Source organism: Aplysia californica, unplaced genomic scaffold, assembly GCF_000002075.1.
Source record: "Aplysia californica isolate F4 #8 unplaced genomic scaffold, AplCal3.0 scaffold00513, whole genome shotgun sequence".
Classification (NCBI taxonomy): domain Eukaryota; kingdom Metazoa; phylum Mollusca; class Gastropoda; order Aplysiida; family Aplysiidae; genus Aplysia; species Aplysia californica.
In genome coordinates, this window is record NW_004797783.1 from 49,221 (window position 1) to 61,351 (window position 12,131).

The 12,131-nt window shown below is 39.1% G+C and overlaps 1 protein-coding gene across 4 annotated transcripts in view; it reads right to left on the bottom strand.

Moving 5' to 3' along the window:
• Positions 1–7,374: 7,374 nt before the first annotated feature.
• Positions 7,375–12,131, bottom strand: part of LOC101850745 — a 61,266-nt gene continuing 56,509 nt past the window's right edge. For all 4 annotated transcript variants that reach the window (XM_035971819.1, XM_035971821.1, XM_035971822.1 and 1 more), the window contains 2 exons: positions 11,188–11,357; positions 7,375–9,914 (listed from right to left, as the gene is read on the bottom strand). In XM_035971819.1, coding sequence (XP_035827712.1) covers positions 8,166–9,914; positions 11,188–11,357 — 1,919 coding nt within the window. In that variant the 3' untranslated portion in view covers positions 7,375–8,165. The remainder of the gene's footprint in view (positions 9,915–11,187; positions 11,358–12,131) is intronic.

Here is a 12,131-nt window from a genome sequence, read left to right on the forward strand (position 1 = left end):
CTCATCCCTATTATTTTCTACCTCATCCCGAATATTCCCCACTATTTTCTAGCTTATGCGTAATATTTTCTAGTTCATCCCTAATATTTACTAGCTCGTCCCCAGTATTTTTTTTAGCTTATCCCCTGTATTCACTAGTTCATTCTAAATATTTTCAAGCTCATCCCCAGTATTTTTTAGCTTTTCCGTAATATTTTCTAGTTCACCGGTAATATTAGTCTAGAACATCCTGACTAATTCCCACTATTTTCTAGCTCATCCCAAATATTCCCCACTCTTTTCTAGTTAATGCGTAATATTTTCTAGCTCATCCCTTATATTTTCTAGCTCATCCTGAATATTCCCCACTATCTTTTAGCTGATACATATTGTTTTCTAGCTCATTCCCAGTATGTTCTAGCTCATCCCTAATATTTTGTTGCTCATTCCCAGTATTTTGTAATTCATCTTTAACATTTTCTAGCTCCTCCCCACTATTTTCTAGCTCATTCCCAGTATTTTTAGCTCATTCCCAACGTTCCTCAGTATTTTTTTTTAGCTCATACCCTAATATTTCCCACTAATTTCTAGCTTACCCCCATTGTTCCCCAGTATTTTCCCAGCACATCCCATTTTTTAGGCTCATCCCAAGCATTTTCCAGCCCATCCCCATTGTCCACCAGTATTTTCTAGCTCATCACCAGTATTTTCTAGCTCATCCCTAATATTTTCTAGCTCATCCTGAATATTCCCCACTAGTTTTTAGCTGATACATATTGTTTTCTAGCTAATCCCCAATATTTTCTAGACCATCACCAATATTTTTTAGCTCATCCCCATTGTTCCCCAGTATTTTTTTTTAGCTCATCCACAATATTTTCTAGCTCATCCCAAGTATTTTCTAGCTCATACCATTGTTCCCAAGTATTTTCTAGCTCCTCTCAAAATTTATTTTAGCTCATCTCAAGTATTTTTAGCCAAACTTCATTGTTCCCCAGTATTTTCTTGCTCATCCAAATATTTTCTAGCTCTTAAATTTTTCTTACCTATCCCCAGTATTTAGGAGATCCGTTACATTTCCTAGATCCATCCCTAATATTTTCCAGTTCATCTCGAATATTTACCACTATTTTCTAGCTCATCCCTAATATTTTCCAGTTCATCCCGAATATTTCCCACTATTTTCTGGCTTATGCGTAATATTTTCTAGCTCATCCCTAATATTTACTAGCTCGTCCCCAGTATTTTTTACCTTATCCCCTGTATTCACTAGTTCATTCTTAATATTTTCAAACTCGTCCCCAGTATATTTTAGCTTTTCCGTAATATTTTCTAGTTCACCGATAATATTTTCTAGTTCACCGGTAATATTTTGTAGTTCATCCCGACTAATTCCCACTATTCTCTAGCTCATCCCTATTATTTTCAAGCTCATCCCAAATATTCCCCACTCTTTTCTATCTTTTCCGTAATATTTTTTATCTCGCCCCGAATATTTTCGAGTTCATCCAGAATATTCCCCACTATTTTCTAGCTCATCCCCACCATTTTCTAGCTCATCCCCACCATTTTCTAGCTCATCCTGAATATTCCCCACTAGTTTTTAGCTGATACATATTATTTTCTAGCTCATCCCTAATATTTTCTAGTCCATCACCAGTATTTTCTAGCTCATCCCCATTGTTCCCCAGTATTTTTTAGCTCATCCACAATATTTCCTAGCTCATCCCAAGTATTTTCCAACTCATAACCATTGTTCCCAAGTATTTTCTAGCGAATCTCAAATTTATTTTAGCTCCCCCCAAGTATTTTTTTTAGCCAAACCCCATTGTTCCCCAGTATTTTCTAGCTCATCCAAAATATTTTCTAGCTCCTAATTTTTTCTAACTTATCCCCAGTATTTAGGAGATCCGTTACATTTCCTAGATCCATCCCTATTATTTTCTACCTCATCCCGAATATTCCCCACTATTTTAATTTTAGCTTATACATATTTTTTTCTAGCTCATCCCTAATATTTACCAGCTCATCCCCAGTATTTTCTAGCTTTTCCGGAATATTTTCTAGTTCATCGGTAATATTTTGTAGTTCATCCCGACTAATTCCCACTTTTCTCTAGCTCATCCCTATTATTTTCTAGCTCTTCCCAAATATTCCCCACTCTTTTCTAGTTAATGCGTAATATTTTCTAGTTCATCCCTAATATTTTCTAGCTCGTTCCCAGTATATTTTAGCTCATCCATAATATTTTCTAGCTTATCTACAGTTATTTGTAATTCATCCCTAATATTTTCTAGCTCATCGCCAGTATTTTCTAGCTCATCCTGAATATACCCCAGTATCTTTTAGCTGATACATATTGTTTTCCAGCTCATTCCCAGTATGTTCTAGCTCATCCCTAATATTTTGTAGCTCATCCTCAGTATTTTGTAATTCATCCTTAACATTTTCTAGCACATTCCAATTTTTTTTTTAGCTCATCCCAAGTATTTTCCAGCTAATCCCCTTTGTCCACAAGTATTTTCTAGCTCATTTCCAATATTTTAAAACTCATCCCCATTGTACCCCTGTCTTTTCTAGCTCATCTCCAACATTTTCTAGCTCATCCCTATTATCTTATAGCTCCTCCTTAATATTTTTTAGCTCATCCCAGGTATTTTCTAGCTTATCCTCAATATTTTCTAGCTCATCCTGAATATTCCGCACTATCTTTAGCTGATACATTATAATAATCTGGTGAGTGGGAAGCCCTGGTGCTCTGCTGTGGTTTGCTCCACACGGCAAATATCTCCGTTTCTTTTTCAGATAGATGGATTTTTTTTCATCCAAAGCAAGATAAATGAACAAACTAAATTTATAGATGGTACCAATAACCCCACATATGCCCCAAAATTGACAAGCGCCTGATTCCACCTTGATGTTACTAACTGTTACTAATATTTCAGTCCCCATCGTTTTAAGCAAGAAAAATTCTAAAATTGTACAAACTGAGCCCAAAAATGTGAAATTATGCGATTCTGTTAATTTTTAACAAAGAATGATAATGGAAAATAATAAGAAATTATGCAAAAAATGATCAAATTGTGCTAAATTATGCGGGGTGCATAAAATCACAGAGACAGATATTTGGATTAACTTGGAAGCAAATTAAATGATCACTTTAGAGTATGGTTGGCACATTATTCATAACAACTGGTTTTTCAAAAAATGTGTTTTACAGCGCTTGCAACTGCATAAGGTCATATGAGTGTGTGGGATATATTAAACATTTTTGGGTTGGCAGGAATTAATTTTGAATTTTGCGCGGGTGGTGGCTGAAGCCTACTCTTATCGATTTTGGACCACCAAGGGATCTTTTAATTTTTTTAAATGTGCAAATTGCACAAGGGACCTCTGAGATTTTTCACCCTTATCCGAGATGGCAAGGTGTTGGATCCTATACCTACCATAAGATCAGGGGTATGGTTGAGAGACAGCAGTAAGAAGGAGCCAAGGAGTTGCAGTAAAAAGACTGCAGAAAGAGTCAGGAGCCCAGAGGAGTTGTCAAAGGGGGTGGGGGCAGAAAGTGGAAATGAAAGCAGACATCAGAATTTGGCTAGAGAGCAGGAAACGGGGACAAAGCAGAAAATTTATATTGAAGAAAATTTTCCTTCGCTGTCAGGTTTCGACCCCTGGACCTATTGAATGAGAGGCAAACAGCATAACCACTAGACCATGAGAGCCCCCTTTCATAACTATAACACAGTGCTAGATTGTTGAAAGCTCTGTAAGAAGGTGATTTACATGTGAGGGTGCCATTTTAATGCTGTAAAAAATTTGTGCCGCAACTAATTGTCAAATGTCTCCTCAACTATCGAACATAATCTCTCCAGCTTTTGCACACTGACTTATATCAATTTGTCTTAACAATAAATGACTATTTTTGTAAACATCTGTTAGCTCTATTCTAGAAAATTCCTTAATAAATACTAATAAAAAATCCCAGTGGGTGCTTTCTACAGATTTTAAAAGGTTTACTGCTGGGACAACATCGGACATGTCCGTCATTTTTTTTGTAATTGCGAGATTATCTTTACTGAATGCATGTTTTGAGAAATTTTAGTGCGAAAAAGTGTTCACTATAAAATACATTTCTCTTAACTAGCTTTGCCCCCTAAATGTGTCATAGGTGAGCTGTGACATAAGCCATATGCCTACGCTAAATGTGTGTGAGAAGTGGGAAGATCTGTGAACAATTCCATTTTCCGCGTGAAGGAGATTTGCAGTATTTTATATATTAACGAAGAAAAGTTTTTTAATTTAGCCTCAATTGATGTGGAAAAATTAGATTTAGTTAAGACAAATTGATACAAACTGCTGTGCAAAGTATGGGTGACAATGATTTTCTCCTTAAAAAAGATATTTAAGAATAAGTTGCCCCACAAATTTTAGACCGCACTATAGTCAGTCCTCCTTTTCTCTCCCTCAGTTTTTGACAATGCACCAACAAATAATAATAAATAAACATTTTAAGGCAGTAAAATAATTTTTATTAACACTTTTTATGTCAAAATAAATGGAAAATGAGGCAATTCTGAAAGCATGACAATATAGAAAAAACCTACACCTTGTTGCAAAATATTTCTTTTCCTGAAACAAAAGTCCACAAGTGCTATGAAGAGAAAAATCCACAAATCTGGCAAATGATATGAACACAGTTACATATAAACATACAACAAATGCTCTCCTTTGACAATTCTATAACCTATTTATAAACATACATACCAATGGGCTTCATTAAATTTCGGGTTTGGGGGTTCGAGCCTGAGCTCGGTCCGATGTTGTGTCCTTGGGAAAGGCACTTTACACGAATTTCCCACTTGGCTCGGTCCTATCGGAGACAGACGTTAAACTAGGAGGTCCTGCCCCTTAAATAACCTAATAGTGTTGATAGGGGCGTTAAACCCATACCATTTCACCATTTCACCAAAGTGCTTCATTTTAAAAAAATTCTTTGTATACACATACTTGCACATATCAATATGATAAATTATAAAAATGAATGGTGACATGTTCAAATAAAAAACGTCAGAAGCTTTCCTGAAAGACAAAAAGGCAGTAAACAATTGCAGAACTAAGGTAATTATAGATCACCTTTCATCATCTATACATGTTGAGTTTCTTCCCCACTCCCACATCTTTCCTCATTGTCCAACAAAACAGCAAAACTTGCTGTATGGCAAGACAGAACAATGATAATAATAATATAGAGAAACATTATGTCCTGAAAAACATAAACAGAAAAGTACATTAATTTGTTTAAATTCAAAGCCAGTTTTCTGTGAGCAGTTGTGTTTTCCTTATGAGACACTGCATACAGAGCAGTGTAAAAACTTATCAGTACTTCCACACACGACATCATTTATTTCATGGAAGTCGTTAGGTACGCATACGCCCGCCTAACATTGAATTGTTCGGGGCACGTATTTTCAAAGTCAAGGTCGTTCCTCGATTAATTTCATTAGCGTGTTTGGAAAAGTTGTACAAAGAGACTGAGACTCGTGAAAATATGGATGATACATTGAGATCTAGACCGTCTCTAGATATTGGAAACATTTTCACTTCTCTTAATGAGTTAAGTAAGCGCAGCTATAGAAGACTATGGTAAAGAAAATTTCAGCAGTTTCGTCAAAGGAGACTCCCGAAAGGTAGGTCTGGATCTATTCTTACTCTTAGTCTTGTGACTTTGAAAATACGTGCCCCGAACACTTCAGTGTTAGAAGGGTGTACGTGCGCCTAACAACGGCCTTATTTCATTTTGTCACGTCCAAGTAGAGAGAGTCAAGTTCAAAGCACCGAGTATTCATGTTGAATTTGTGTCAGTATTTTTTTCTCCAAAATTCCTCCATACTCTTCAGAGAATACAAATACATATGAGTGGGAGAAATAATTTTTAGCAAATCCCACTTTTGTTAGAAAGATATCACATCACAACTCAAATCCACCCTCCCTCCCCCCACCCCCGTCCTTCCTGCAGTGGGAATATAAAGGCCAACAGTTACTTGTCTGTCCCCGTGATTTTATGCACCCCGCATAATTTAGCAAAATTTGATAATTTTTGGCATAATTTCTGATTATTTTCTTTAATCATTCTTTGTTAAAATTAACAGAATCCCATAATTTCACATTTTTGGGCTCAGTTTGCATAATTTCAGAATTTTTCTTGCATAAAACGACGGGGACAGACTTGTGCGTTGAGCTGCCCTAATAAATGATAGGCCTGTCCTCTTCCTGCTGCCCTGAGGTGAAAAACCCCCCCGCTATTCACAGGACAAGCGAAATCTGTGTCACAACGTGGAGGAATCAGGCGCTCGTCAGTTTTTGGGCATGTGGAGTTATTGGTATCACCTTAAAGCACTTTCATTTACTGTAGATGAAAGAAATACCTATATTTATCTTGAATACAAGTTGAGATATTTGCGATTGAAGGTGGGGGGTTGCCTGGTTTTAGAGGCAAGATTAGCGAGAAAATGGCCCCCCAAAGTTTGGTCATTTCCTTAGATTGTTAGTCTGTGTAAACAGAAAAATTACATATTTTGTGCCTTTAATCAACCTTTTTCAGTCAAATCCACACAGAAATGTGTTTATGTGTTTATAAATGGACATAAAAGGCGTTGGGCTAAAAAAACACCCAAAATCCAGTAAGAATTGCCAAACCGGCGTGAAGATGCCAGTTTCTTCAATTTCATTATTTGGACGGGCGCCTGATTTCACTAAGCTACCTCACGTATGGAAATTGGCATACAAACTTCTAATATGATTATTCTTTTGACGACACAAACTGGAAGGTAGTATAATATAATAATTACCTGAAAGAAAGAAAAAAGAGTTTTTTACCCAGTAGATCTAACTCATTTTCTTGTGAGAGACGCATTTCACAGGTTGACAAACGAACCTCTTCCATTCCAGAGTCTCCTTCAACTCACACAAACCACAATAATTTATGATCAGATTACATTTTTTTTGTCTCTGAACTTTTTCTAGGAAATTCATGATTTTTTCCTCTCTGAATTGTTTTCTAGGAAGTACATGTGTCTCTTCTTTATGATACATGCAAGTTGCTCGGACAAAAAAAAAAAAGAAATTATGTAGGTTTTCTTTTCTTATTTTAGTCCAAAAAGGACAAAAATGCCCACCAAATGGCTTGGTCACAGTGAGGAAAATGATCAGGGAGAGAAAGAGAAAATATACCCACAGTCTCATGTGGTAGCTTTTAAGGACAAGCGGGCTAACCCAGATTTCGGGGGTTTCCAGAAATCTTGACCTACACCAAAAGTGGGCATTGTTCTCCTTGTCTTTTAATGAAACTGAACAAGGGGCAAAAACTTTACCTTCAATTTTTTCAAAACAGCATTTTTTGGGAAAGCCCCCTCGTGCATAAAAGCGACCATATAATATACACCTCTGCCCCAAATACAAATATATAACAGCAGCATGGTAAAATAACAAAAGCTGCTGCATGTAAAAATGTTGCTTTTTAAAATCTCATGTATAATCAAAAATCATTGTTATAAGAGCCTTAAAAAAACCTCACCCAGAGACAAAAACATGAAGTGCTGCACCTAGAACAGACAAGTTGAAAAAAGGAGCAGTCCAAGAAATGAGACTATCATATGCTTAATTTAAAACTTCATCTAACACTTTTTGTTCACTCAAAATGCCCAGTAAAGAGTCGGAGAGTCAGAGAATTGAAAGATTACGTCATTTATCAATAGCTTTAAGAGCAGAAGCTCCACCTGGATAATGCAACAGCTTTCGCAGCACAATTAAACTTTGTAACGTTGCCCACAGTTATATGACTTTTAGCATACTTAATTTAAAATCACAGCCTTTCAGGTCAAAAGAAATGAACAGAGTATATCGGGATTCTGGACCTTTCAAGTACTAACAAAATAATGTTCTGTCAAAAACATATTTTTTTAACATCATGGTGCCAAAACTTTCATGTAAAAAGGAAATATGTTCTTTCAATTCCAAACATCAATGTTTGACAACTTGGTTCAGGAACCTCCCAGTACTTGAGGAATCATGCTGTCACAAGTAGTTAAAATTTACTCGAAATAATGGCTTAAGAACATGAGCACAAATAAATTGATTTCTCTTATGTTCAAAGTAATGAATTGGATAGTTAATCCTGCACTTTATGACTACGGGCTGCCTACGGCTTGGAACTGGGATAAATTGGAAATCTCCATGGATATCACATCCTCTTTTGTCACCGAAGTTGGAGCCCCTTCATCACAACTGTGGAAAGCGTCTTGGAAAAGGTGGTGACCGTCTGAGGCGACCGGTCGGATCTCTGTCACAGAATCACCGCTACTGGCTCTCTGTATGTCCTGCTCTCCCACCTCCTGGGACTGGCATCGGTCTTCTAAAGAAATACTATTCAGAGAACTGACGGTACTTTGTCTGCGGAACAGCGCGCGTTTCTTCTTTGCTTCCTCGTAGAACATTTTCGCTTGTGCCCTGTCTGTCACAGGTGTACCGTCTAATTTGAAAGCTTCTGGAGCGAGTGAGAAATCATCTGATGTAGGGCTTGCTGTCGATGGTTCCTGGCTTGTGACCGAGGTCTGCGTGTTTGTTCCCTCGACAGATTCTGTCTGACTCGGTGATGATTCGTAGACAAGTTCAGGATGTGATTCTAGATTACGGGAATGAAACGTTGATAGTCCCGCAGGCGATCCTCTTGTGATGTGATTGTTTTCACTGGAGGAAGCTGATGTGTTTGATTCACTTCTTTCGGTGTTGGCGCTTGAATGACTTGGAAGACCATTTGCCAAGGGAGATGGCTTGGACCGCCTGTAGGAGGAGCCTGTGGTCAACCGATAGTTCTTTCCCTTGTCCTCAGAGTCCCCACCTTCTGAAGATGATGAAGAGTTGTACGCCGACCTCATGAAATGGGCGTTGACGAAGAAAGGATTAGGGGGCAACTCTTTCTTTGACTTTGGTTTTGGCGTGTTCTGGGCGGTGGATGGTGTGGAGGTTGGTGTGAAGGACTTGCTTGAGCCTGATGAGGAGGAAAGAGTTTGGGCAACGTTTGGTGGGGGTAACAGAGGAGGCATTTTCAGTTTGGGAGAAGATCCAGCCGGGCTTTTTGGGGCTTCATTCGGGCTTGGAATGGCATGAGGGGTGCTTGGTGAGAGAGAGCTTGGGCAGCTGAAGGGAGACTGGTCATCCAACACAAGGCTAGTTCCACTGTCCAACATGTCAAAGTTCTGAGCAGGCGTGGTTGTAGCCGTGACCACTGGCACAGCCTCATGGCGACCATTCTCGGGGTGACTTCTGCTGTCAGTGACGTCACGCATAACTGACGACTGAGGACAACTGTTCGACAATATCCCAGTCTCCGCGGCAGAAGACCCAAACAAAGGCATCTGTCTGCTGTTGCTGTTTTTCTGACCAGTCACATGGGAACTATCCACGTTGGAAGGAACACCTCTGCTAGATTGGCGCTGTAAGTTGTGTGGCTGACCCGGGGCCCCGAAGGTTGGGACCTGGTCTTGAGGTGGCGTGCCGAACACACTGTCACAGGACGAAGTCGATGACAACGGCGACCTTCTCCCTCTGTTCCGGGAGGAACGGTGCGAGTTGAGACCAGAGTTGTGGCTCTCCGACAGTCGATCCGGCCAATGTCTCTGCTCAGACGAACAAGTCGACGAGCGAGAAAGCTTATCCTGTTTGAGATCGGAGAAAAACGGATTTGTGCTTGGAGAAGCTTGTACCCCTGGTGTGCCAAATGGTGTGGATATTGAGCTTCGGCTCTCCATGCGTGAAATGAACTTCTTCAGCTTGCGGTATTCTTGCACACTCTTCATGTGCAGGAGTTTGATATCCTTTGACTGGATGGGAATTCTGGGAGGGCCTTCTCGCTTCAGTCTGACAACATCTCGTATAACCTGGCAAAGACAGGAAGGAAGCAGTAGTCAGTTACACCTTACATTCAAGGAATAATGTAACATTTTTTTTTTTTTCATTTTTTTTTTTATAGTAGAGGGTTTTACGACGCTCGCAACTGCATAAGGTATAATGAGCGCCTAGGGTTGGGTGTCAACAGAGAAGTCTTTTCAGGGAATCAGACTTAGACTGCTCACCTCTCTAACTTCAACAGCACAAGGTCTGCTTCGACTATCAAGGCACCCCAAAATAGCAGGTCACAAGAGAGTGACAAACATACAAAAGAAGTAGAGGAAAATGACAATAGTAAGGATCAGGAAAGAAAAAGCAGCAGTTCCCTGTTGCAGATCAGGCACAGTTATGAGCGTGACATGAGTCAGCCCATTTACAATTCTACTATGCTTGAACGAGATATGTCCCCCCTTTGGGAATGGCCAAAAGACACTTCAGTCAGTGGCACTGCCCCAGGGGGTGAATGTAACATTTATGTCCCAAACCAACAAACTATCAATATTGATGCCATCCTGACACTATCATCTTGTCCTGCATGGTTATCAACATACTCTATCTGTGACAAGAGCTGTGTCCATTCCACTTTACTTTTCAATATTCAAGATTCTTTTTTTTTTATAGCTATTTACAGCTATCTGAAGCCATTCAAATGCTGTGTGATTTTTACAGATTATATTATAGATTTTTGGTTTCATTTTTCTCCATCCTCAGTAAAGTTAGAGTATATAATATCTAAACCCACTGAAGTAAACTTTTTTTTTTTTGCAAGTGCCGTAAAACTCTTACTAAAACTAAAACAGTTTGTCAAGTCGTTGCCTCATCAATGTCTTAGACGTTGCCACTGTCGGCTCAACACTCACTTCTTTAGAATAAAGTTAAGTTGTTCCCGCATCCGATCAGGACAATGGGGATTGCCTTGTTAGTGAGACAACTTCCTGGGCCTTCGGCATAATATTGTGGTAGGGTGGCCAGTTCCTTTCCACGCCGCATTTACTTCCCCAACTCGAAGTCAGGTACCCATAACTGCTGGGTGGGCAGGAGGGGGGCGAAAAAAATCAGTGTCCGAATCGAGACTTGAACCTGGACTTTCCGCTTCGGAGATGAGCACACTAACCGCTCCGCCACCGCACCCTCTTGTTTAGTATAGTCTGGTTAAAATTCTACTGCGCTCACAACAGCATAAGGTCATATGAGCGTGCAGGACCCAAGTTGGCTGTTTTTTAATCAGTTTGTAGCACGGGTAAGTTTTACTTTGCAACTTACTTGTTTAATCTCCTCAATGTGAAGCAGAGTGTTAAACTCTGTGAGTTTGCTAAGTCTCTCAAAGTTCTCGTGGCTGTATGTGAAGTTGAACGTTGAATACGGAGCTTTGGGGTTGTCAAATATGTCAAAGTCTGCAAAATCAAACTCCTCCTTTGTTTCCCGTGGAACTCCTGAAAATTTATGGTGGGAAAAAAACATCAAGACTTAAAAATAAAATTAGGAAAGTGAACTGCAACATCATTCTTTACATACGATATAATTTACTTGGAAGTATCTTTTCCTTAGTTGACTTGGAGTTCTTGGTTCTTAATAAATAACCTCTCTGTGTTGAAATGAAATGTACTTGTATACCATACCATACCACACCATGACACGATATATTTATATCTTATATATAAAAACAAAAAGTACTCTCACGATACCAGGCACAAAGTTAAAAAATTAATAAAACAAACACCCTTCTCTCTGACAATTTTTCGATTTGACCCCAAACTCGATCTAAAAGACTCTTACATAATTACAATCCCATAATGTAAAGTGTTCAAGCTAGTAGAGTCAGCCAGTTGCTTGAATTTGAGGTACCAGTAGGCCAGTTATGTTTTTACTTCCCTAAACAGTTCAGTATGAGGTAAACAGACCAGTTCTCGCTAAACCAGGCAATATCACTCACTAGTGGGCCGTTTGATAAATTTGATGGGTGGTGGGGGGTGATCCAGATAGTGACTGGTGATATTTAATGCCTGGCTTGGAAATGTAGCTGGGTGGGTATGAAAATTTCAGCCTCTTAAAAGTGGAAAAAGTAGGCGCTGGTAGTAAATGGTCGCGTTTAAGGACAAGGGGGCTGTCCCGAAAAATGCTGTTTTGAGAAATTCGAAGGTAAAGTTTTTGCTCTTTGTTCAGTTTCTTTGAAAGACAAGGAGAGTTTTCTCTATAACCAAACAAAT